General features: G+C 46.7%; 2 protein-coding genes across 2 annotated transcripts in view; one reads left to right on the forward strand and one right to left on the reverse strand.

The window, feature by feature from the left end:
• Positions 1–233: 233 nt before the first annotated feature.
• Positions 234–10,369, reverse strand: LOC144175540 (acetylcholinesterase-1-like). The gene is made up of 2 exons (XM_077704613.1): positions 10,341–10,369; positions 234–1,752 (listed from the first exon to the last, which is right to left on the reverse strand). Exons 1-2 carry the CDS (start codon positions 10,367–10,369, stop codon positions 234–236), a joined length of 1,548 nt encoding a protein of 515 aa, XP_077560739.1.
• A 5,081-nt stretch (positions 10,370–15,450) lies between these two features.
• The window catches only part of LOC144175541 (acetylcholinesterase-1-like), a 65,689-nt gene continuing 56,861 nt past the window's right edge, over positions 15,451–24,278 (forward strand). Inside the window, exons 1-2 of the mRNA XM_077704614.1 lie at positions 15,451–15,573; positions 15,981–16,172. Coding sequence (XP_077560740.1) covers positions 15,451–15,573; positions 15,981–16,172 — 315 coding nt within the window. The remainder of the gene's footprint in view (positions 15,574–15,980; positions 16,173–24,278) is intronic.

Below are 24,278 nucleotides of genomic sequence, written 5' to 3' on the forward strand. Positions count from 1 at the left end.
GATTCGCGGGAAATTTTACCTCACAACTTAGCAGCATTGTTGAGTCAGAGTAACGCATTTCTTGATCACAATTAGTACTCGAACGGACGGTGTACCGTCCGTCTGCCAATTGTATCTTTATTGCAATACGAGGCGCGTGCAAAAAGCCCCGTAGCGCAACTGAACCTTAAACCCGCTGGTAGTATTCATGCGTATGCGCTTGATGCTAACGCATTCCCTACAGCAAAAGATGCTTACCCATCTTTGGCGAAGTTAGCGATGGTGCTGATCATCCGTAGAGACATGGTTTTTTCCTCGTCGGTGGAAATTGTCGGGTAGAGAAAAGGGACGCCGAAGAGCATGGTCGCATCTTCCCCGTGCGTCGCGCCGTCGCCAGCGAATTTAGAGAAAGACGGCTTTGGCACGTACTTGCGGAAGAAGACTTTCTTTCCTATGGCCGAGAGCTGCTTACCAAGCGCTATTTGGGGGCAGTGAAACAGAACGTCACCGAAAAGGTCTATCCAGCCTTTGTTGTCGGGATCGTCAATATTGTAAAAAGCACCCAAGAGCTGGATCGCGCTGGCTAATTCCCTATCGCTCACGCCGGCAAAAATGTAACCAAAGCTCGGTATGATTGCCCCTATCGTTACCTTCACGTGGTTTTCGACGACGTTTGGCCAAAGCTGTTGGAACATGGCCATTCCTTCATTCAGCGTGGTGCCCATAATCGTGTCCACGCCACGTGAACGCAGGAATCTATCCGGTCGTCCGGGAAATAGAGGGGCTTCAAAGCTTGGCATTATGGACATTGGAATAGCCCTGTTTGCCCTTATAAGTGCCGACGCGTTGAGACCCCGCATGCAGTGCAACTTCCCTGGCACGTCCGCCTGCACGCAACCCGCAATGGTGGCCAGTTTGTCAAAGTTCTCCTTGGCGAAATCGCCCGTGTTGCCAGGAAGGGGCGTGTGCATGGAGCCACTCAGCAGATACGCCCGTCTGAAGGAAGCGCGTGCCGAAGTGAGAGGACTCGCCATGAGCAGGGACACAATTATGGCGCCAGCGCTCTGCCCAGCGCCAAGGATGCGGTCCGGGTCACCGCCAAAGCGTTCCGCGTTCCTTTGGACCCAGTTGAGCGCCAGCAGCACATCGTGCAACGCCATGTTCCCAGCCACGTCAGCAGTTTCAGAGTTGAGAAAGCCGAACGACCACACGCGGTAGTTCGGCACCACGACAACCACGTCCCCAAGGGCCGCCATAAAGCGGCCGTCGTAAAAGTCGTAGCTGTTGCCGCCGAAAACGAACGAGCCGCCGTGGAGCCAGAAGACGATGGCTCGCCTGTGGCTTGGCTTGCGGTCCACGCACGAGCCAGGCACCCAGACGTTTACGTGGAGGCAGTCTTCGGTCGTGTTGGGCGCGTCGATGACGTGATTTTTCGTCAAGACCGTGTTGTGCTCGGCGCAAGGCGGCCTCTTGTACGTCGCGTTAAAGGCGTCTTTCCATTGTGTGGGGCACGTAGGGGGCGCGAACCTCCTTTTCTCCACGGGTGGGCTAGCGAAGGGGATGCCGTAAAACGCGACCGTGCTGTGAGATTTTTCGGCGACGGTGAACTCGACGAGAGCACCCTGCACTTTCCCGCTCGAGGTGCTCACCACGAGGCACTCTTGTGCGGGCACTCGCTCGTAACTTTTAGAGAAAAAGAGCACCGCAGAGGTCGTCGTTATGAAGGCAATCAGGAAAGCCAGAAGGCAGGCGAGGACGCACCAAGTCACTTCCCTGCAATGAACAGAAAATTACTGGCCGTCAATGTAACGCCTCGGAGGGGACCGGCAAGCACGCAAGAATAAGCGTCAATAAAATTGAGGATTTGTGATGTTGATGGGGTGAGTTTAATAGCGCGAGTTCAACTAAGGCGAATAGCGTCAATAAAGTGGTTCAAAACCTCAGATAATAATAGTAATATTAATCAATCAATCAATAAATCAATCATTTATTTGCGTGCCCAGGAACAGCCGGGGGAGTCCTTGTGCTGGCGCACGGAAACAAAAACACACGAGACATGATGTACACATCCCCCAAAGAAAAAATCAGAGGAGAATAGTAGTGGTAACAGAAAACTACACATTTTGACATAAATACACACAAACGCATGAACACAATAGCAGTGCGTGGAAATTTGGGCTTGTTGGTTCATAACTTACAAATTTATAGCGCAGAAGACGAGAGACACAGACAAGTAGACACACACGGCGCTAACTTGCAACGCCTTTATTGAAAACGATAACACACATATATAGGCAAGAATCCCGTGACGTCACACACATGCGTACATCAGCGCGAACGTAAGTAGGCAATCTCTTTTTCTGATAATTTGATAGAAGTCGAACTCTTTTGATAGAAGTTGGAAGCTCTTGGGTAAGTTCGACTTCTATCAAATTATCAAAAAAAGAGATTGCCTACTTGCGTTCGCGCTGATGTACGCGTGTGTGTGACGTCACGGGATTCTTGCCTGTATATGTGTGTTATCGTTTTCAATAAAGGTGTTGGAAGTTAGCGCCGTGTGTGTCTACTTGTCTGTGTCTCTCGTCTTCTGCGCTATAAATTTGTGAGATACAATAGTAGTGGTTACACACAAAGAAAACTGCACATTTTCACAAACACACACACTTACAAGCACTCATTCATCCACGAAAATAATGCCTAACAGTGAGGCATATCTTACTGAAGTACTAAACCAAACAATTAAAAAGTGTGTAAAAAGCAGAAAAAGACGAAAGGATAGCTTACGTTGAAGTCACAGAATGAACGTCAATTAAGTTCATGAACTCAGGGATAAAAGACAAATACAGAGTAAGTGAAGTTGACAGTTACACCAATACAAATTCACAGACATGTTTGCCAAACAGAGTAGGACAATCATTAAATATATCAAGGTAATCCGAATACCGATTGCATGTGCATTACAGTCGGAACATAGGGCACAATACACGCAGACATTTGGTATAGCAAAAGGTATCATGTTTCCTGGTCCACTTTTATGGCCCATATGAGGAACATGTAGCAGCTCACCGCAAGACACTATGCCGTGAATAATTTTAAAGAAGAAGAGAATATCAGCCGTATTCTGCCTGGATGTTAAGCATGATAGCGTCAATGAAGATGGTGATCTAGGGTTACAATTACAGTGCAACCCCGATAATACGATTTTCAAGGGACCGCGACAAAGCGTCGTATGACCGGGGTGTTGTACGACCGGTGTGCGTGTAAATGCCGGCCTAGTAGACGATCTCACGTGACAGGTGGGCTAAGAACTTATTTAAAGTACTATATTTAGCGCGTTCGCGTGTGATTTGCGAACCTTTAGGTGAAATCCTAAGTAAAAAAAAGCAACGCCTATGTTGCGCCCCCCTCCATTCCATGCGTCCGAGTTATCCCGCCAGACAAGTGCGCGCGCTACACGACACCCGTGCCGTCCGGCGCTAGTTATAGCCCGCCATTCCCGCGCCTTGCGCGCGCGAGATAAGGCCAATGTGGTCGTGCAAACTGAGAGCGGAAAATGCGAGTGTGAAACTGCCAAGGCTAAGCGAAACGATCAAGGCGGAGATGAGAAAAATAGCTCGGCTATGCCAGGATATACGTAGCGTAAGCTGAGGTTCAGCTGGTTATTCTTAACTTTCCAGGTTGTCTAGGATTAGATTGATTATCAAGCTTACTGCTGCTTCAATGACACACACATGGTATACGCATTATGTGACAGATGTATATCTAACAAGCGGCTCCGGCACAGCGTCACCAATCGCCTAAGAGCTAAGCTGGTTCCACAGGTGCACGCAGGTGTTGCTGCTACTCAAGAGCCATCGGTTCCACACCCGGCCACTGCTCGCATGATCATCAAGTGGACCGGGCCACCACGTGCGACACTGACCTGGTTATATACGCATAAAAAGCTCCGCTAAGTTGGCTAATCGCGTGCGGACGTAAGAGCCACCGAACTGCCCTAACGGCTGCCCGCGCTTTCTTCGCCCGCTGTCGTTCAGGAGAGGGGAACAAAAAGAGCAGTGACCTCACCATTTTTGTGTGTTTGTATTGATTCCGACCACCCAATAAGCGCAGAGTGGTGGGGAAAGAATAGAGGGGGGGGGGGTGGAAGCGGCGGCCAGATTCCCCCTGCGTATCGTTCCCTGCCTCAACCACATCAACGTCAACTTGTTTTCGTTGGTAGGCATTTATTTGCAGACAGCCATGAATGAGTGTTTGTGTCGCGGCGGCAGCTTCTGTTTGAAACGTACTGGTTTTCTCGACGTGCTAAGGCTGCGCGGGAAATGTGCGCTTATCGCCCGTTGAGTTAGCTCGTCTGTGTCAGTGTGCAGTGTGTCCCATAGGGTTATGAAACTCTATCGTGTGTACATCTCGTGGTTTGCTTCAATTACCTGTGCTTGGTCCAGCACTGTCTGCGTGTCAGCTCGCTCGTCTTATATGCGCTGACGGCTCTCCGTGCGACGACGTCTAATGACCATTGGATACCGACTCACACAGCAGTGTGGGGTACGTGTAGCGCTGCCTATTTTTTGCGGATTACGGGTCCTCCGCGCTAGGAGCGTTTGCGTTGCTACCTGTAAGTACCGCGGTCCTGACTGTTGCACAAAAGGTGCAAAAGTAAAAAGAAATTGTTGTTTTATTGTGCTATGCTCGTTTTTTTTTTTTTTTTCTTTCGCGGAGCCGTATTCTGGCATTTCTTCATCAGCGCTTTCAACTTGGAAACATCAGCTTGTTTTAACGGTGGCCTGCGGCGTGGGCGTTGCAGGTGACCGGCGCTAATGTTACCTGTACGCGTCTTTAATAAAGTGAACGCGTTTTGGACCCCTCTCTTGGGCGTTGTTTTGAAGTGAAGGTTGCTATCAAAAAAAAAATATTTTCAGAGCCGCTTTTAGCATGTTCAAGTTTCATTTCGAAGTGGCGTGGATGGACTGTGGGGTATCAATCGCCTTCGCAAGCGGGGCCTTATAAATTGCCGCACTGACTTACTACCTACACACAGCGTTCATCAAAAGTTACCTAGAGCGAAACTTCTTTTGTGCGCGGTAAGGCGGAACGTGCGATGGGATTTCTCTAAAAACTTGCAACTTTCCGCGGCTTGTCCTGTTCAGAACGGGTAAATTGTCCGCAACAGCTGTTGTTTTCAAAAAGTAACTGTCTTTTCCCCGCCGCCAATGATTATAAAGCCTTTTGTGTCGGCTTTTCGTGTCTGTGGCGATTTCTGCGCTGTTATTATTATTTCCGTCTGAGATGTGCCTGAAGCACTCTGCGCTGAAGTGTACTACCGACCGAGTCCAACGTTCCTTCAAAATTTCAGCTTTGATATCCAGAGCTTGCGTTGGGTTTCCAGCTGCGGAAAGCAATGCAAGCTAATGCCTGATGTGTATTTCGTAGATTTCCACTGCTCCATTGGCAATGGAGCAGTGGATTCCTTTAAGGTACGGGTAAATTATGCGCAATTTGCTCATAATTTCCCCGTACGTTAAAGGAATCTTGTTTGACCGACTAGTGCTCTATAGAAACCCATGTATTTTTGTCGTTTGTTTCTCCTCTATTGAAATTTGACCGTGGCGCCCCCTAACTTAAGCGGCGCCACCTATAGGACGTTCTCCTGGCCAATAGGGAGAAAGCGCGTCGTGAAAGGAAGACACTTGGATCGAGCGGACAGGGAGAGCGGGTGTTCGGTCATCGCTTTGTGGTTGCGTCGTATGTGTTTTCGCGTTCGTAGGCGGCTGAATTGAAGCTTTAAATTCATGGTCCGCCTGCCACCCGAAACTTCGTCTTCTAGCGGTTGGCGTGTTGGCGTGCTGCTGCCGTGTAAGGCCGTCGAAGGTTAACTCCTGCTCACGAGTACCCGCCTACTTGCTTGCGTCTGTTCAGCAAGTGGTCTGCCCTCATACGTAACTTTGCACATCAAGCAGTGTCAAACGGTGCTCCAGAGTAAAGAAAAGTCGGGACGAGGCGGCGAGACGGCGTAAATTTTGGGAAAAATGCCTGTTAGTCCGCGTCAGGATCCGTCTCTTAAATACGTCTCTTATTTCTGGAAGGAATCGCTAGAGTTTCGGTAATCGTCGACTCCCATCTAAACATGCGATCCGCAGTTTCAAATCAGAGCATATTACTGTGATCGATGATGCCGACTAAGAAAAATTGGTCGATTGATTGATCGATCGATCGATCGATCGATCGATTGATTGATTGATTGATTGATTGATTGATTGATTGATTGATTGATTGATTGATTGATTGATTGATTGATTGCGTGTAGTTTTAACGCGCCGACGCAACGCAGGCGATGAGGCGCGCCGTAGTGGATGGCTCCGGGTCAATTTTGACCACCTGGGGATCTTTAGCGTGTGGCGAAATGTCGCACATGCTTTCCTTTGTATGTTCATCCAGTTGCTGTCGTTCCTGCATTGTATCTCTCACTGCTTCAAAGGACATTATTTCAAAGGTACGCTCCGTTATGCGAGTACATAACAACCAACCAACCACCCGACCAATCGACCAGCCAGTCAGCCAACCAGCAAACCAGCCAGCGAACCAAAACAAAAAATGAATGAATGAATGAATGAATTAATGAATGAATGAATGAATACATAACGTTTCCGTGCGAGTAAAAATAAACAGCGTGTGATCTTTCCCGCGTTGCACTGCGCTTAGATAGCTGTTCTCACACCGTCATTATATAAGAATACTGCTAATTACTTAACTATATTATAATAATATTTGAATACATTATATTTTATTTTAATATCTTATGATACCTTGAGACATTCTCATATTATTTCGCTATTTCGGGGATCACGGGAATACGTAGGTATATATAGGAACATAAGGTAGTCGTGGATAACATCTTAACATTGTGGGTTTAGTGGGCAAGCCTTAAGTTGACAAACTGCAACCAATCTGATTGATTGATTGATTGATTGATTGATTGATTGATTGATTGATTGATTGATTGATTGATTGATTGATTGATTGATTGATTGATTGATTGATTGATTGATTGATTGATTGATTGATTGTGAGGTTTAACGCGCCGACGCGACTCATAAGTCGCGCCGTTGTAGAGGGCTCCGGATTAATTGCGACCACCTGGGGATCTTAAATCGCTTCGAAATTTCCTACACATGGGCGTTTTGCTTTTCGAATCCACCAAAAAAGTGGCCGCCGCGGCCGGGAATCGAACCCGCGTGCTCGTTCTCAGCAGGAAAGTGCCACAGCCACTGAGCCAGTCCGGCGGGGCAATCAATCTGAGCCCATGAATGGTACCGAGTCATCTTGTGCCCGAAGAAAGCCAACTCTAGATTTAGCCCAGTAGTTGAGTTACCTCTCAACAATTAATAGCGACAAATACGAGGAGTACGGATTTATCAGTGACCTAGTACCTCTCGACATGGGCGTGCGCAGGGAGAGGAGAGGAGAGGGGCTGGGTGTTATCGAAACTAAAGGCGTTGAACGTGATACGGAGGTAGTTAGAATGAAACAGAACACACAAAGAAACAAGCAATCAACTGAATTAAAAAAAACGTCGCTGTGTAGTAGGCCTTCACCACATAGGTTTTCGATTTTTTTCATGATTTCTGTGTTGAAGGACCATAGTAAAATGCGTTACCGTTGTGCCGAACACAAGAGTCGACTTGGCCTCCAAGGAGCCTTTTTGTGGTTATGGTGGGCGGTGTACTTTCAGTATTGCCCCCCCCCCCCTCCCCGGCTTCTAAAAAGCCGGAAAAAAAATTTGGCCGGCCCCTTGCTTCCCCTTCATCAGTGCTCATCGGGATTTTTGAGGTTGTGTCTTTGAGCAAACTTCTTACATGTAGACAGCTTGCCAGGGGTACGACAAGAAACAGCTAGCCGGGGTGACCGATACGGAGCCTGCTACGCCAAGGCCTCTTCCTATAAAATGCGGCATTTTTGCGCAGTTGCGCCCTTTAAAGTTTCACGTTAAAATTCATGCACATGAAACCACGGGTTGCTCGTCTAGGAAGTGCGCCAGGTTCGGGAAAACGGTCTCGTCCGTATATGTCGTGTTGCGTGCGTTCGACCAAGACAGAGAAGACACGAGTTATCTTCTTCATTTGGCACACATATGTCGTTTAGTGCCGTTAACAAGGTAGGGCAGAATGCGTCCTATTCTTAAATGGCAAACCGTCTGTCATCGTTATTGTTACCTCCCCTCTTTGCTTTTGGTGTTACAGAGTACATTACAATATTCATCTGGTCTATTGAACCTTCACTAAGGTTGATTTGAAGATGCCTTTTTGAATAACGCTGCTGTATTTATTGCATCCAAATTTTACCACCGCCCTGGTGCTGCCACTACTAAGTCATCTGTCAACATCCCTGCTCTCAAAATTTCCCGGCAAAAGGCAGTACTCTTCTCACTCTCGCGTACTCTGGCGCACATCGGGTCTCCACTAATTAAGTGTGGAACGTCTATCTACAATTCTTCCAAACCGTCATGGTCGCTCACCCTTACTTAAGACGGGAATAACGCAATGAATCTACATCCAGTGAACACAGCCATATGAAAATGAAAGTCAGTGATAATACTCGATTTATTATTATATCTCGAATGTATGCAGTTCCCTTAATCAGTGCTTATTTCTGTTGACACTGTTCACCCTGAACTTACTCACGCCTATACCAGGTAAGCAGGTGTTCGCGGGTTTCCAAAACCACGTTTAAAATAAATTGACGAGAACTCGAGCAACACTTCATGAGGATGTGCAGTGTCTGTAGGCGAAGAGGCCTTTCGGTTCACGAAATTCGCACTGGTCAGGTTTGCTATGCACCGCATAAATCACTTTAAGATTTCTAGGATTTCGGTATGAACAATTTGAACAATCAGAACATTTAGATGTAGTGGCTAGTGGCCGGTATGCCTACCTGTTTTGAGGTAAAAATAACTTAGATGGACTATTGTAAGTTGTACACCCACCATAATGAGAGAAATATTTTTCACTGTGGGTGCATATGGCGAACTCCTTTAGGGTCCTCTGATGCTCGCTGCTGTAAAATCAGAGCTTTTTTGGCGAGCATCAATTCTCAAACAACATATTCGCAGAATCCTTGGAATCAGTATTGGCACGCGGTACAACTGCCCCGCGGAGTTTCGGCGTTTGGAAGTTTTAGTCACGCTAAACAAAGCTGGCTCATGAACATGCTAATTACTTTTCTACAGCAGCGTTTAGTGACACGCCAGTTTCCATAAAAGGTGGCTGGCCTAAATTTGCTGAATAATATTACGTCCCAACGTAACCTGGCGTAACATAACCTCACTGAACCTAGCGTAACCTAACCGAACGCGTCATAACCCTCCGAATCCAGCCCAACTGCAAGAAACCTAGTCTAACCCAGCCCAACGACACAGAACACAACCTGTATTACGCAATTCAACCAATTCTAGAAGTCCATTGCGTCGATCTCTTGATTTAGTAAAAACCCGACCAATAATATATTAACAAATTCCCGATGACCAAAAAAAATCTGAAAGCTAAAAAAACAGAACCTTGCAATGGCGGACTCGCACGTGAGCCTGCGGCAAACACGGCTTTTTTAGGGAATAATTATCGCATAGAATCTCTGCGTAGCGTGCTTAGCCAATGAGAGGTTACTGCCGTCAGGAATTGCTGACGGTAATTATGGCGGTTGCCGGAATAATAGACACTACCCTTTTATATGTCGCTCCTTTTGCTCAGAAATATCTTTAGGATTTTCAGTGAGGAGAGGAATTCTAACCGTAGCTTCCTAGCGTTAAATTAGTGAAAGTGACGTTTTTTACAGGTTTTAAACTCATAAATACCATTACAGTATACGACACCTTTTTACTGTTGCCAAAACGTATTGATCTAAAAAATTCGAACGTGTCGCAGCACCACGCCAATGTTGAACACCGGATTTTATAAGCTTCTGCATATAATATTGCCGTTCGCGTAAGCCTGAAATTGGTGAAATGAAGATAGAATGCAGGAGGCAATTCAGTGGAAACCGCGATGACTGTTGTCGCATCAGTCGCTGGGGGACCGTGTCCAGCAAATGCAACGTATTTCATGGCTTGCTGGTCATTTAGAGTACGTGGAAAATACCGAACACCATCGTAGTTTATGAAACGGATAGTGCAACAGCTAAGCTTCATGATCAGTACTCAATCGTTATACCGGTCGACTTAGCCAAAAATTCTCGGAAAATATAACCAGAAGATACACAAACATTCCTTGTCTCCTCCCGGCATTAGTTATACGTGAGTGCGGTCAGAACGAATGTAAATTTCGGCACCGAGAATTCTCCGGTCTGAATGTTGTATTCGCGTTGTAAATTATTGCCCAGGAATCACCAGCTTGGAGTTGCTCATGATCCTGAAGGTTTTCGAAGTTTTTAAGCCCGCTTTATGGGGCATCCAGCTCCCTCGCATTGTGGCGAGTAGCTGTGTACCTGATTATGAGAATTACCGATTCGCTCAAACACGCCTACGCGCCGTCGGAGTGATCGAATCCTTACCTGTTTTTCACCTCTGGGGTGCCACGTGTGCCGCTTGGAGGAGAGGTTTTTTTAACTGGCCGGTTTAGTGTGGTGCCGCTTGGAGGAGAGGTTTTTTTAACTGGCCGGTTAGGTGTGGTGGCATCGGTTTTAGGAGCGGTTCCAGCCATCGTCGTTTTTCGCCGTCTTCTTCGTTTGACTCTGAGGGCTCGAGTAACACGAGCTTACCAAATAAGCATGCGTCAGCAGATAGTCGCTATGCGTCAACAAAACACTATGAAACAGTCTTGCTGGGGCTTGTTACCGTATTTGCATAATTCTAACGCGCAGACTTTTGCTAAACTAGCCATTAAATTTGTGGGCGTGTTACAATGGGTATCAAAGACGAAATTAGCTTCAAAGCGGTCAGCAGCAGTGTCATGGACACGAATTTCTCTAAATATGCGCGGTGGAATCGGCGTCAAATTATGGTTTCGAATTTTTTCATGGAAACTTACCTGCACGTTACAGTCTTTGGCGGGTTAGGATCTTGCAAATACGGGCTATGCGTAAATTCATTTCCGCGACGATAAGAAAATGAGAGCGAATTTCAGCATTACGTGCACTATTTTTTAGGACTAGGTGCCCGCAGTGTCTTTTTTTTCTGCCGACGCTTACCATTCGTTCTCTTTCCATTTTTTTAAAGTAGCTGCGTCTAGTGCAAAAGAACTGATAGCTTGAAGAATGGTGACGTAATCCCAGTAACGGCGGAAGTAATAAAATATAGAAGCTATCAGTTGCTTTTTCCCTAGACGCAGCTACTTTAAAGAACGGCGAGAGAAAGAACGGTAAGCGTCGGCAGAAAAAAGTAGACGCTGCGCCCGTTGGTCTTTGGCAATATGATTTGTACCATCCGTGGTAAGATGATGATGATGGATGACGGTTATGATGACGACGACGACGACGATGATGATGATGATGATGATTATCGTTATGATGGTGGTGATAGCCCAAAAGAGTTTGGGAACGGTGGTAAATTTTCTCGTGATTTTCAAGCACGTGGGATTGCACAAGAAGCTCAGCCCTGCGGGAAAAAATGCCGGAGTTAGTTTTGAAGACGCGCTGGCTTTTTTTTGTGGGGCGAGGGGTGTATATTATTGGGCTAGACATAGGGAGTAGATTAAAAATGGGTAGTTGCAAAAACTCGCCTCCACATTCTTGCCTCTACGCAGGTACAACCTCTTGATGGCTCATACCCCAGCAGGGATTGACCAAGCTGCTGTGTCAACGCTGTTACGAATGTGTTATGGAGATTGATCAGCTTGGTGGGTTATAATCAAGGAGGTTGTATGAAACTTCTGGAGTGGGGATGGCGCTCGCAAACTGACGCCGACGGCCGCCATCTTGACGTGGGCAGAAAACTCGCTCAGTGGTAGCAGACGCATTGCACCCGTCGCATCATGTACTTGTTTTTGCGGCGGGTTACGTTATATTTTTGCTTCGGTTCTGTTTTTGTTTTGCTTGTGGTTTCGGTTATGCTCCCCTTTTCGTGTTTCTAGTTAAGCGCTACCCACGTCTCTTGTGCGTGCGCCGGTGGCCGCACACATCTGCTAATTATTTACATTCTTGGGCGCAAACAACTAAAATAAACAGAAGACACAATAACATTTTTTTCTGCCCCATGTGTCGTTCTTCCGAGTTCTCTCTTACCAAAGAGCAGAACTCGTGTTTGTTCCATCGTCGTTCGCGGATGGATTCTCCAAAGGTGTAGAAAGCAGAAATGGTCTGCTCGTGCGTCACGTTCAGCTGCGCTAATCGCGCGATGAAGACGTCGGGGATCACCTTTCATCTGTAAGTACTGAGAGTCTCTGTTTGTTTTGGGCCTCGAGGGCATTACTATAGTATTATAACGTTATAAGTGCACACTTACCTGCCGTTTGTGCGTGATGTAAAGGGAAAATTCGCCGCAGCACCTGCCGTACGCTTACTGAACATACCATACGCGCTTTTGTATGCAGATATGCGAATGTTTTCGCTCGTAGTTGTGGTGGTCATGTAGTCGCTTGACTGCTGCGAAATAACATGTTTTTAAATATGTGGGCCGCAAATTGTTTTTCCGCACTCTATTAAAGCAGAGTATTGCTCAAACAGTTGCAGTCAAAAATCAAGACACTCTTGTTTAATATATTTCATTTGCATCCGGCCCTACGTGAATAATCTGACGTTTCTCGTTAGCGCTGTTTCGTAGAAGTCTCTGACGCACCGCAATGCTCTCCCGCGTTCTTCGTCCGCGTGATTTTCTTATCAATAGCACGCTGCTCGCGTACGAACGTACGCGGTCAACGAGGTTGTAAATGTGATTGAGTAACCTCCTGCGCGTAGTTTTCTCAATTACCAATAGCACGCTACTATCGTGCGAACATGCGCGGTTAATGTACTCGTGCATTTAATTAAGTAACCTTCTGGATTTGAAAAATACAGAAAGTCAATGCGAGTGAGACATGTACGTGTGATGATCATGCTTTCTGTAAAGTTCACACGAAATAAAAAAACCTGCTTCAATGAGCTTCAGTGTGTGCCTAACCCATTTTGCAAAATACGATTGAAAAGCTGAAAACAGACCCGCCGCAGTTGCCGAGTGGCTAAGGCATTGTGCTGCTCATCCCTAGAACGCGAGTTTGATTCCAGGGCGCGGTGGCGGCTTTTCTGACGACGGTAAAAACGAAAACGCTTGTGTGTACGAGATTTCGGCGCACGTTAAAGATCCCCAGGTGGACAAAATAATCTGGAGCCCTCCAATATGGTGTTCCTCATCGCCTGCGTTGCGTCGGTGCGTTAAACCCCCAATCAATCAATCAATCAATCAATCAATCAATCAATCAATCAATCAATCAATCAATCAATCAATCAATCAATCAATCAATCAATCAATCAATCAATCAATCAATCAATCAATCAATCAATCAATCAATCAATCAATCAATTAAAAGCTCATGCTTAATTTGTTCTTCTCCGGCCAGGGTAAAACTCGGCATGTTGTTTAAACCAGAAAACGTGCATGTGCAGTACATATAAAGATTGCAATATCCTGATGCAAATGATTCCTTGCAATACTGCCTAAAAACCAATCGAACCGCTAAACTATGTCTACAGAGCTTGCTTGGGTGTGAGAGCTGCGCTATTATTCGTTCACCATTAATGAAAAAGCATCCATTAATCCCAGTAATGCTGCTAAAACAAACAAGCGTCAAATAATCGCGCTGTTGCATGTCTTGCACTTTCAGCGTGAAATCACGGCCATTCGTAACCTTATAACGCGGCATCTCGTGCCATGGCGTGCAACATGAGGTAATTTCGATGTTGAGGGGGGCGGCCTATAGCCTTAGATATACCGAATAAAAAATAAAAACAGGGGTGGTGTCTTTAGGCAAGCGCTACGCGTTTTCCCGCGGCGACAGCTGCGTTCACCACCGTAAGATATACACACGAGAACTCACTGCTTGAACCATATCTTACGTCAATACCTTCCGCGTAAGGCAAAATTCAGGCTGCCCTCATATATCGTAATCGATAAACCAGCTTACCCATCGTTTTCTCCCTTGTAAAGCCAAATAAACACGACCGCACTTCAACTTCCCTGCCGGCTCAGCACCTTTTCTGCCCACGACAATATGGCCGCCGACCAGTTCGACCGGTTCCACCTCCCCGCGTTGCCTGCTATTGGCGGCCTCCACTCCAGAAGTTTTATACAACCTCCTTGGTTATAATACGCGCGGCTGCGTCTAGTTTCGGTCGCCTCGTAATCTAGGGCGCGTGTCTGAAGGCTGGCGACAGCACCGGTTTTAACGCGAAAGTGTTATATGCCCGGGTACACCAAGGTCTGACCGGCGTCATATACTTCACGGAAATGACTTCGACTTCGCCAGAAGTAGTTCCAGTGACGCGACTGCGCCGGAATTCGAGCTACGAACTTTCCCGCCGCAACGGGGGGCACGCAGCGCTCTGCCTACTGCGCTACGAATTCAAACGGAAATAGGTTTACGAACGCGTCTTATACTATCTTTCCCACCACTTTCTTCATTCAGATGCCGTCTAGCAGATACTGCCGTCTAGAAGAAGTGAAGCGAAGTACTTCGACATGGCACTAATGAACGCCGAGAGTTGGCGCCTCGATGCCAGCGTCTTCGTGTACGTGGGAGGCGGTTGAATCGAGGTACCCTCCGCCACCTACTGCTTTCGGTTTCGGTTTCGGTTCTGCTTCCTTGGCACGGTTTTCAGGGGGCTGTGGTTTCAGTCGGATTTACGTAAAGTTCCGGCGCGTGCAATCTATTGTCTAACATTGATGCGTCTAAAGATGACATACCGACGTAATATAAATAGCGATCTGCAAATTCATATGAATGCACAATAAATGCTGCCGTGAAAGAGGCATCAACCACATTTTTTTGGTGGAAGGATGTTCAGGGGAGTTGCGGTGCATGAGGGAGCTATACATGTCAGCCCTCATAGAGACAAACGAGGTTTCCCGTTGTCCTTGATGCCAAGTTTTAACGCCCCGGTATTTCCCTGACCACGGGAGCGATTTCTGTATTCACGCGGTCGGGACACGATTTTGTGCGATACGTCGAATTAAGGTGCGGCTATGTCCCACCTGCTTTTTCCAAACTACGTTAACAACACCGAGAAGGCAACGAAAGAGGCAATATCTTTTTTCGAGAGATTGCTTTAGCTCAGAAGAGGAAGTTTTCGAAGGCACAACACGTGCCGTCTCAGCATTGCGATGCAGCAGAACGGTCAACGACAGGAAGGTACCCACAGAATCCGTTATCATGACTTTAGCGGGGATCTCTTGCCCTTCTGAGATTAAGGCATGGCCTTTGCTATTTCTGGTGGAACCTCTTCAGCCAAGGCCCTTCCAATGCCATAAATGCTGGAGATACGTCCATAGTACGAGAGGTTGCAAATCAAACTCCCGATATGGGTCGTGTGGAGAAGCTCGTGCTGCCTCGGAGGGCCAAGCAGCTGAACCTCGATGTTGCCTTTGTCAGGGATCTCACCCTGCTGATTACTCTAACTGTCCAACTCGTGGCCAGGAATTCAGTGTGTTGGAAGTTATAGATAAGAAAAGGTGTTCGCATGGTGAAGCGGTAGCGGTAATCAAAGAAAGGGCATGCGATTAAGCTAGTGTCGCCTCCCGTCAAGATGCTGTCAGCGAAAAGTCAATTTCCAACATCATAAATACTTCGGTAGTCAAATCCATGACTTGCATTGTACAGCCATTGGTAAATTCATTCTCTGCATGTTTGTGTCAAATGCAAGCTATAACTCAGAAAATGGCAGAGTTGCTGCAAATTCTCTCGGTGATTTCCTCGGGTTTTCATCTTCCACCTGCAGGCGTTGCATCATCACTGAATAGAGTCGGCCTACCAGCAGCAGCACCATCTTCCACAACGTCGGCTCATTTGGCCCCATTGCCACTTACGGATGCACTCCCGGGTGCCCCTCAGGGATTTAAGCCACCTCCTCATGCGCACATGTCATGTCAATCTGATGAGAAGGCGGCAGCCAATGAGGTAGAAGGGCAGTTTCCTTTGCATCCAGATACGCCGTCCGCCAGTGTTGAAGACTCGGACGAGATGGAGGTAGGCCAGTCCATCCCACTGGCACAAAAGCGTAGGCTCTCCCCCACTGAGGAGGAGGTCAGTAAAGTTCCCAAACCAAATAATAATTAAAATACAAAAGATTTCCGTACAGTCAACCAATCGGTCTCATGAAATACTACAACAGGCCAAATCCTCGGCGCAGCTTTTTTAACCATGACAAGTATGCGAGTTCTCCAATGGAATTGCTGCTCTATTTTCTCTCCTTCTCCTGATCTCAATTGGCTCGTGGCTCAACTCCACCCTGACGTTATCCTACTTCAAGAAACGTGACTTTCGCCACGAAAATCATTTTTCATTCCGTATTTTCAGTCTTTTCGTTTGCACAGGCAAGGTAGGGGTGGAGGTCTGTTTGTTTTAGTATCATTAAAATTCTGCCTTAGTGCACACATGTCCTTTATTTCCCTCTCATCTAAGAATGAAATACTTGCAGTTGACTTTGACTTACCGGGAAATGTTTCATTTTCGCTTGTAAATGTATACTTTCCTTATGGGGTGACCTCGACTACTTCACGGGATGCACCTGTACCGGCTTGTCAAAATAACGTCGTATTCGCAGGGTATTTCAATTCTCATCATGTTGACTGGGGCTTTCGTGCTGATGCTTGCGGAAGGCGCTTACGGGAATGTGCTAGCGACCACTCTCTCTTCTGTATGAGCCCTTGAGTTGCTACGTACCTATGCGACCAAAGTGAGTCGGCATTAGACCTGGCTTTTGCAAAAGCGGGTCTGGTTTCTCCTTGGTCTGCGGTAGACCGTGCAACATCTAGCGACCATCTCTCTGTGGTTTTTTATATCCGTGTAAGGAAAAACGTTATCCGTAGGGCACACTCCTTCGTAAATATACCTCGGTATGGAAACCTTATGCGTTCAGCCCTGCCTTCGATACCCACTCAAGATAATCAATGTCGCGCCAAGGAGCTAGTATCATTAATACAGGATTCGGCCACGCGAGATAAATTTACTATTACTTCAGTCCAAGGGAAGCCTTGCAGTCTCTGGTAGAATGATGGATGTACGAGGGACTACAGTGGAAGAAACGCAGTTCGGAAAAAATTGCGGTGTAATGCGTGTCCTAATAATCGGAGCAATTTTAAGTATTTTCGCGCTGTGTTTAAACGTATGGCTGCACGGGCAAAAGAAATGTACAGCACAAACCGCTTCTCTATTATCTCAAAAGCTTGTAATAGGCGTGCGCTGTTCAACTTTTTGCGGATAAAGAAAAAAGGCGTTACTACATCAAACCTCGATTCCTTCATTCAGACGCCAACTGCCTTAAACATTCTTCTGCAGGCTCGGTTCACTTCTCAATATTCTGACTCCCCTTGACTGAGCTAGGCTGTAAATTTGAGGAAGTTACAAGGGGTGCGTTATATGACGTGTTGCAGCGTGTACCCGATGCAGCACCAGGCCGAGGTGGAATTACAGTTCCAGTGATAAAGGTGTCGTCCAGTGAGTCACCGGAAGACCTCCTGCATATTGTCAACCACTCTTTGCGTGCTTTCTGGATTCCTTTTGATTGGCGTCTGTATAAAAGTATCCCCTTCCTTAAGAAATCCTGATTATGATATGCATTGGATAACGTAAGACCGATAAGATTAACGTATAACCTTGTCAAAATTATGGAGAGGATTTTATTGGCCAGAATCGAGAAGTTTTTAACCAGTACTAACGTATTGAGCCCTCGGCAGGTGGGCTTTAGGCCAGGCTGTTCGGTATGGTCGGCGCACATAGACCTAGAGAGCCGCCTTCATCTGGCTCGTCGTTCTAGAGAGGTCGCAGCACTGGTGACATTGGATGGATGTGGCCAAAGCTTATGATTGCGTGGAACATGGCATACTTTTAGAAAAGATGGCGAGATTATCTTTTCCGGAATATATTACTTCCTGGGTCAAGTTGTTTTTAACAGGTCGCAAATTCTTTATTGCCCAGCACGGAGTCACCTCCTCGAGTTACAGTCAATCGCGAGGCCTACCACAAGGATCCGTCCTGTCTCCAGTGTAATTTAATGTGTTGTTTAGCGAAGTGTCGGTTATTGCGGGAATACAATTATATTTGTATGCTGATGACTTAGCCTTTTTTGCATCGTCAAAAAATATACATTCTTTGTTCCAGTCCCTGCGGCTGTATCTCTCGACCTTATGATCGTGGCTAGACGGGCTCTGCCTATCCTTAAATGTCGGAAAGTGTGCCCTCTTGACATTCCCGGTGCAAGACCAAGTTTCAATTTGTTTCAACAAATTTGTTTCAACAGGAAGTAACACCACAGGTTACTTCCCGGAAACATCTAGGAGTGATGTATGAGACCGATCTAAATTGGTGTCTTCATATTGATTATACTGCTGGCAAAATGGGGAGGGTGGTTTCACTGTTAAAAAGATTTTGCCACAAGAAGTCCCGTATGCGCAGAGACATTCTCCTTATGCTCTACTGCCTGTACGTTCGACCTATTCTAGAATTCGGCTCCATCCTTTTTACAAATTATCCGCTTTATATTCTACGTCCATTGATTACACCACAATGAAATGCTTTGCGCTTGTGTTTGGGATTACCGAAGTACGTTCCTATTGGGGTATTGTACTGGGAGGCTCGCATCCTTCCCCTGATTCCCCGATTCAAAGTGTTGACAGTAGAGGCATACCTTCGTGTAATGAAATTGCCTATTTCAAGGTCGCAAATGGTCTTCGTTCACTCCTCATCGTCTTTTTTCCCTCAGCCATGGGCCAGGTACAAATGCCCGCAGGTGGTGTTTCTACAGTGTCTAGTAGCCCCATTAAACATCAACATTATCTTGATTCCTTCCTTTGAACCTCGAAATGCGATGGTGAAACTTGATTTTGATAATATTTTTCTCTCAATTCCAAATATTTGCCAGAGAAGACTATATCTGGTCCTGTAATCACCCATTTAGATCAGTTTCCCACCCATGTGGTTGTGGCCACAGATGCGTCTGTTCAGGAAAGAAAGGCTGGGATTGGTATCTTTTCACCTGCACTTGACTGGACATTGTCTTTGCGGCGACCCAATTTCACAAAAATATTCTTGGCAGAATTTTTGGCGATTGCCCTTGCTATTAGAAAACTCAATGAACACCATTCGAAAGTGCTTATTGTGACGGACTCACTGTCAGTCTGCTTCACCCCATCTACTTCAAGGTTTACGCCTCTTCGCCGAACGCTCTCGATGCTCGTACCACCCTATGTACAAAACATCCGCCTGTTCTGGGTTCAAGGGAACAGGGGTATCCACCTCAATTAAACACACCGCTGATTATCTGGCAGGTGTGGTATTGAATGGACCACTGGTTGATGCTGTGCCCCCCATAGCCCAAGTTGCATCCCGGCTTCGTAGGTATAGCTCGCTTAACAGCTTGCCCCCCCACCTCCCCAGTATCTCTGCCTGCCCCTAAATTGGGCACCTCCGGTATTCGTGGAAGAGTGACGTTGTGCAATCGCGATTGTGCGAGGTCACGTTGACCAGCTTTCGCTGCCGAGTGCTTAATTTGAATGTCTACCTTCACCGCGCATGCATAGCACCTTCGGCCGTATGGGAAATTTGTCAAGAGGAGGAGAAGATTGAACACTTCCTGCGGTCTTGCCGGTGGTTCTCCTCTCTCCGAAATCTATTCCTGGAGGTTCCCCTCCGGCGCCTGGGTCTTTCCTTGTCTGTTTCGAATTTACTGTCTTTTGGGGCATCGCGTTTAGTTTTCTGCCACTGGGATGTTTGGCGCGCCCTTCACGCTTTCATTTCACAATGAGGTCGCCTACCCTGTTAAAACACATATTATACTTTCTTTTTCTGGTACGTGTAGTATCGGTTTTGCTTCGGTATGTTATAGGTTTTTCTTCGGTTCGCAACATTGTTAACATCACGTCCCTCACATTCTCCACAGCTCTATTTTACCCTAACATTGAATTCTTAGCCTGTTTACCATATCGGACTTGGCCAATCCCCCAGAGTGGGTACGAGCTGCTGGACACATATGGGTCCCGTGACTAGGGAACCACCCCATCTGGTGCCTGCACGCACACACCTTATTTAAAGGGCTCAGTAAAAGTTGATTCTCTCTCTCTCTCTCTCTTTTTACGCAACAATGCAAAAAGACGAGTGCTGCGGCTTCATATCCAACGCTTAAGATCTGGGGGTCACCCAGGATGGGGGCTTGTGTCTCCGAGGTGTCACATTCAGCCGTTTCTAAGACCTGGGCAAGTCGACAACCGGGGTTCAACGTAACTTTCCGATGCACGAAGCGCAATCATAAGGACCACATGTTACTTTCGGCCACCGTAAGCTACAGTGATAAAGACGGCGCGATCGCGTTCTTGGGTTTTCTTTGCACTAGCGATGATCCCGACAACAATGGCCGCATAAAGCTTATTAGTGACCTGATTCATTACTGCCTAACGACATAGCTCGGCAAGCAGATCTCGGGCACACGAAACAGTCTTCTTCCAAGAGTACGTGCCAAAGCCGTCTTTTTCTGTATACACTGGTGACGGCGCGACGCACGGGGAAGATGCGATCATGCTCTTCGGCGTCCCTTTACTCTACCTGACAATTTCCACTGACCAAGAAAAAGCCATGCCTCAGCGGATGATTAGCCCCATCGCTAACTTCGCCAAAGATGGGTAAGCGTCTTTCACTGTAAGGAACTTTGTACGCTTTGTAGCGCGTCCGTATGGATGCTACAAACGTGTTAGTGGGACAACTGTGGTGCGGCGCTCATAGTAGTGTTCGTCTTACACGAGGTATCAAAACAAAAAAAAAAGTGCGACTGGACTGAAAACACTACGGACGGACGGACGGGGTAGATGGACGGACGGATTGGATGGATGGATGGATGGATGGATGGATGGATGGATGGATGGATGGATGGATGGATGGATGGATGGATGGACGGACGGACGGACGGACGGACGGGCGGACAGACAGACAGACAGACAGACAGACAGACAGACAGACAGACAGACGGACGGACAGACAGACAGACAGACAGACAGACAGACGGACAGACAGACAGACAGACAGACAGACAGACCAACAGACGGACAGACAGACAGACAGACAGACAGGCAGACAGACAGACAGACAGCCAGACAGACAGACAGACGAATGAATGGGTGGAAGTATTTTGCTGCTTAGAGTTCCTACGAGTGGAGCTGTAGCGAACGCGAAGTTGGCACCCACGAAAAAGCTAATGAACGACCTCTTTCTTAACTTTCGAACTCACTAGATGCATGAAAGAAAGCATGATAAACTTGCCTACACCAGAAAATTACATTGAATGGATTCTTTTCTCCCCTATTGCAAATTTGTCCACTTTCGCAATTGATGATGATGATAGTTGGGTTTTATTGGCGCAAGGACTTTCGCAATTGAGAATCTCGAATAATTATCGACTGGGGTCATTAACCAGCCTATGCTGTAAGACAATGGAATGCGACATTTATACTCACGTTATGAATTTCTTGGAAAGTAATTCATTTTTCACTAAGTTTTAACGTGGGTTCCGGAAATCGTTTTCGTGTGAAACACAGATAATATGCTTTACGCATGATCATACTGTTCTTGATCGCGGGTTAATCACAGACTGCATATTCCTCGATTTCACTAAAGCGTTTGATACAGTCCATCACGAATTGTTACTTTTCAAATTTTCACATCTGAACCTAGAACCTATACGTACTTGCATTGTGGGACAGCGTCCTGACTAACCGTTATCAATTTGTAAATGTTAATGACACTAATTCGGCTTTTTCTCTAGTAATTAAGGTGTTCCAATAGGTTCCCTTTTGGTAGCATTCCTGTATTCAACATACATAAATGATTTACAAACTAATATTTCTTCATCTATCAGCGTGTTCGCCGACGAGTGCGTGGTATACAGGGAAATTTCCAGTGATTCTGCCGCTATAGCACTACGATGTTTACCGTGTTTTGCAGTGGTGCGAGCTCTGGCAAATGAAACTCAATATTAATAAGTGTAAAAGCATGCGCATTTCTCGAAGTAATACCCAAGCATTCTGTTACTCTATTAACAATGTTCCTCTTGAAGATAACCCGTCCTATAAATACCTAGGCCTGCACATATCATCTACCCTATCCTGGAAAACTCATATTATGTTGTTAACAACGCCAACAGCACTTTAGGGTATCTCCGGAGAAACTTTATCAGGCTACTTCTTCTTTGAAATTGCTTCTCTATAAAACATTAGTTCGTCCAAACTTGGAGTATGCGACCGGTGTTTGGGATCCGAACACGGCGTACCTCAGTTCCGAGTTAGAAAGCGTTCAGAATCGAGCCTCGCGTTTTATACTTTCGAATTATCACCACACATCCAGTGTTACATCTATGAAAGCAAGCCTATCTTTGTCTCTTCTTGAACATCGCAGAAAAGTGTTCATGCTTGTTCCACAAGATTTGTCATTGTAATCCCATCCTCAGAAGCAGGCTATTGTCCAGTCCATTGTACATGTCGTCCCGGATCGACCATCAGCACAAAGTCCACGTTCCATCGTGTCGCACAAACCTGTTTCAGGATTCCTTTGCCCCGAACACTTGTGCAAGTTGGAATCACTTTCCTGAGTCTGTAGCTGAAATCGGCAATGAGATTGCTTTTCGTTCGTATACATAACCAACCTGTTTCCATAACAAGCTGTTATTTGTAATGTTTGTTGTTGTTTCGCTACTTTTGTCCCTATTTATGTGAGAAAGAGAGAGGGAGATGGTATATTGTGAGTCTAGATAGAGAACGACACCAAGGACGAGCCACCACCGAAACCGAAAAGGGATGACTAGCGACCTCGAGACCCAGACCAAACATCCCGCCCGACCGGACTCCAGCAGCGACGCTGTGGACATCGCAGCTTCCTTAGGTGTTCCCGTGATGTTGCGGCCGGACTTCTCGCATTAGGGCATCACATCGATGTAACACATTCATGTAAGTCGGGCATGAAAAACATACTGCGAAAGTGTAGGCGGGCGAATTGTGTGAGGGTGAGTATGGAGAGGCCAAGGTGTCTATGCTTGAAGACAAAACGAAGGTAAATGCCGCCTGTGTCTGTCCGCTACTAGTCAGGTAATGGCGTTCCAGCTGGGAACGGATCTATGCGGAGCCACGTATAAACGTGACTACGCCTTTGGAGCATCTCGTAAATATTCAAACAATGAAGCTCTCAGTAGCCTAGCAGAGATGACTTCCACGGCGACTGCGCGGATGTGCAAGAGTCACGTGACGAACAACAAAACGAGAAGCGCGCACACAAGCTCTTTAAGAAACACGAGAAATATTTCTTTGCCCGTTAGATTTCATAAGTCCTTCACAACTATAAGTGTACAGGTATAATTCAAGCCGTGCCGACATTCGCAAGCTGCCAAGCCGGGGCGCCGGTGGCGGTCACCATGGTTATTGCAGTTTCGGCGTAGTCACATGCCTATTATCTCCTGTTTACGTCATCGCCGCAAAGTAGCGCGTAGGCGTCCCACTGTTCTGCTCTTCTGTGGAAAGTGCGTTGCGTCTGATAGAAAGAGTGTTTGCTCCCTCACGTAGCACTGCCTGCACGAACGTAGTTTTGCATCCAGTCGCTGTTTGGTGGCATTATTCTGATTTCTAGAGCCCCGTTTTACCAACACGCACCAAGTGAACCCGGTTTGTTTTGTATTTTTTAAAGCAAATCTTTTTACCTCTACCCCCAAGGGTTCTTTCGCGACCGTTGGTGTCAATAGAAAACTCCCGCAAACAAATAAAAGAAGTTACTGGCACCACCAGGAATCGAACCAAGAACTAATAGAGTAACAAAGCGAGAGTTTGTTGTCTTACCGATTGAGCTACGGGCCCACGCGGAGACGAGGAAGACTCACCAAGCACATCTGCTGGTTTACCCCCTGTATTCTCTCTGAATTGCACGTGATAGCGTCACGTGACCTCTTGCGCCGTTGTGCGCTCTGCCCACGGCACGTGTAGCGGCCGTGTGCGCGCCTTGCGCATGCGCAAGAAGTTATAAAAATAAAAGGAAGCTCACACCAATGCATGGCATCTCACTTTTAGTACGCCAATATGCTAAAGCCTGTGGCCTTCAGTGTTCACCAGAAATATCAAAGATCCTTGTCGTCCGCCCTCCTGCCAAACGGCACATCAGGGAAGG

The sequence above is a fragment of the Haemaphysalis longicornis genome, unplaced genomic scaffold (assembly GCF_048455015.1).
Source record: "Haemaphysalis longicornis isolate Haplotype H1 unplaced genomic scaffold, Haemaphysalis longicornis Haplotype H1 scaffold_3, whole genome shotgun sequence".
Classification (NCBI taxonomy): domain Eukaryota; kingdom Metazoa; phylum Arthropoda; class Arachnida; order Ixodida; family Ixodidae; genus Haemaphysalis; species Haemaphysalis longicornis.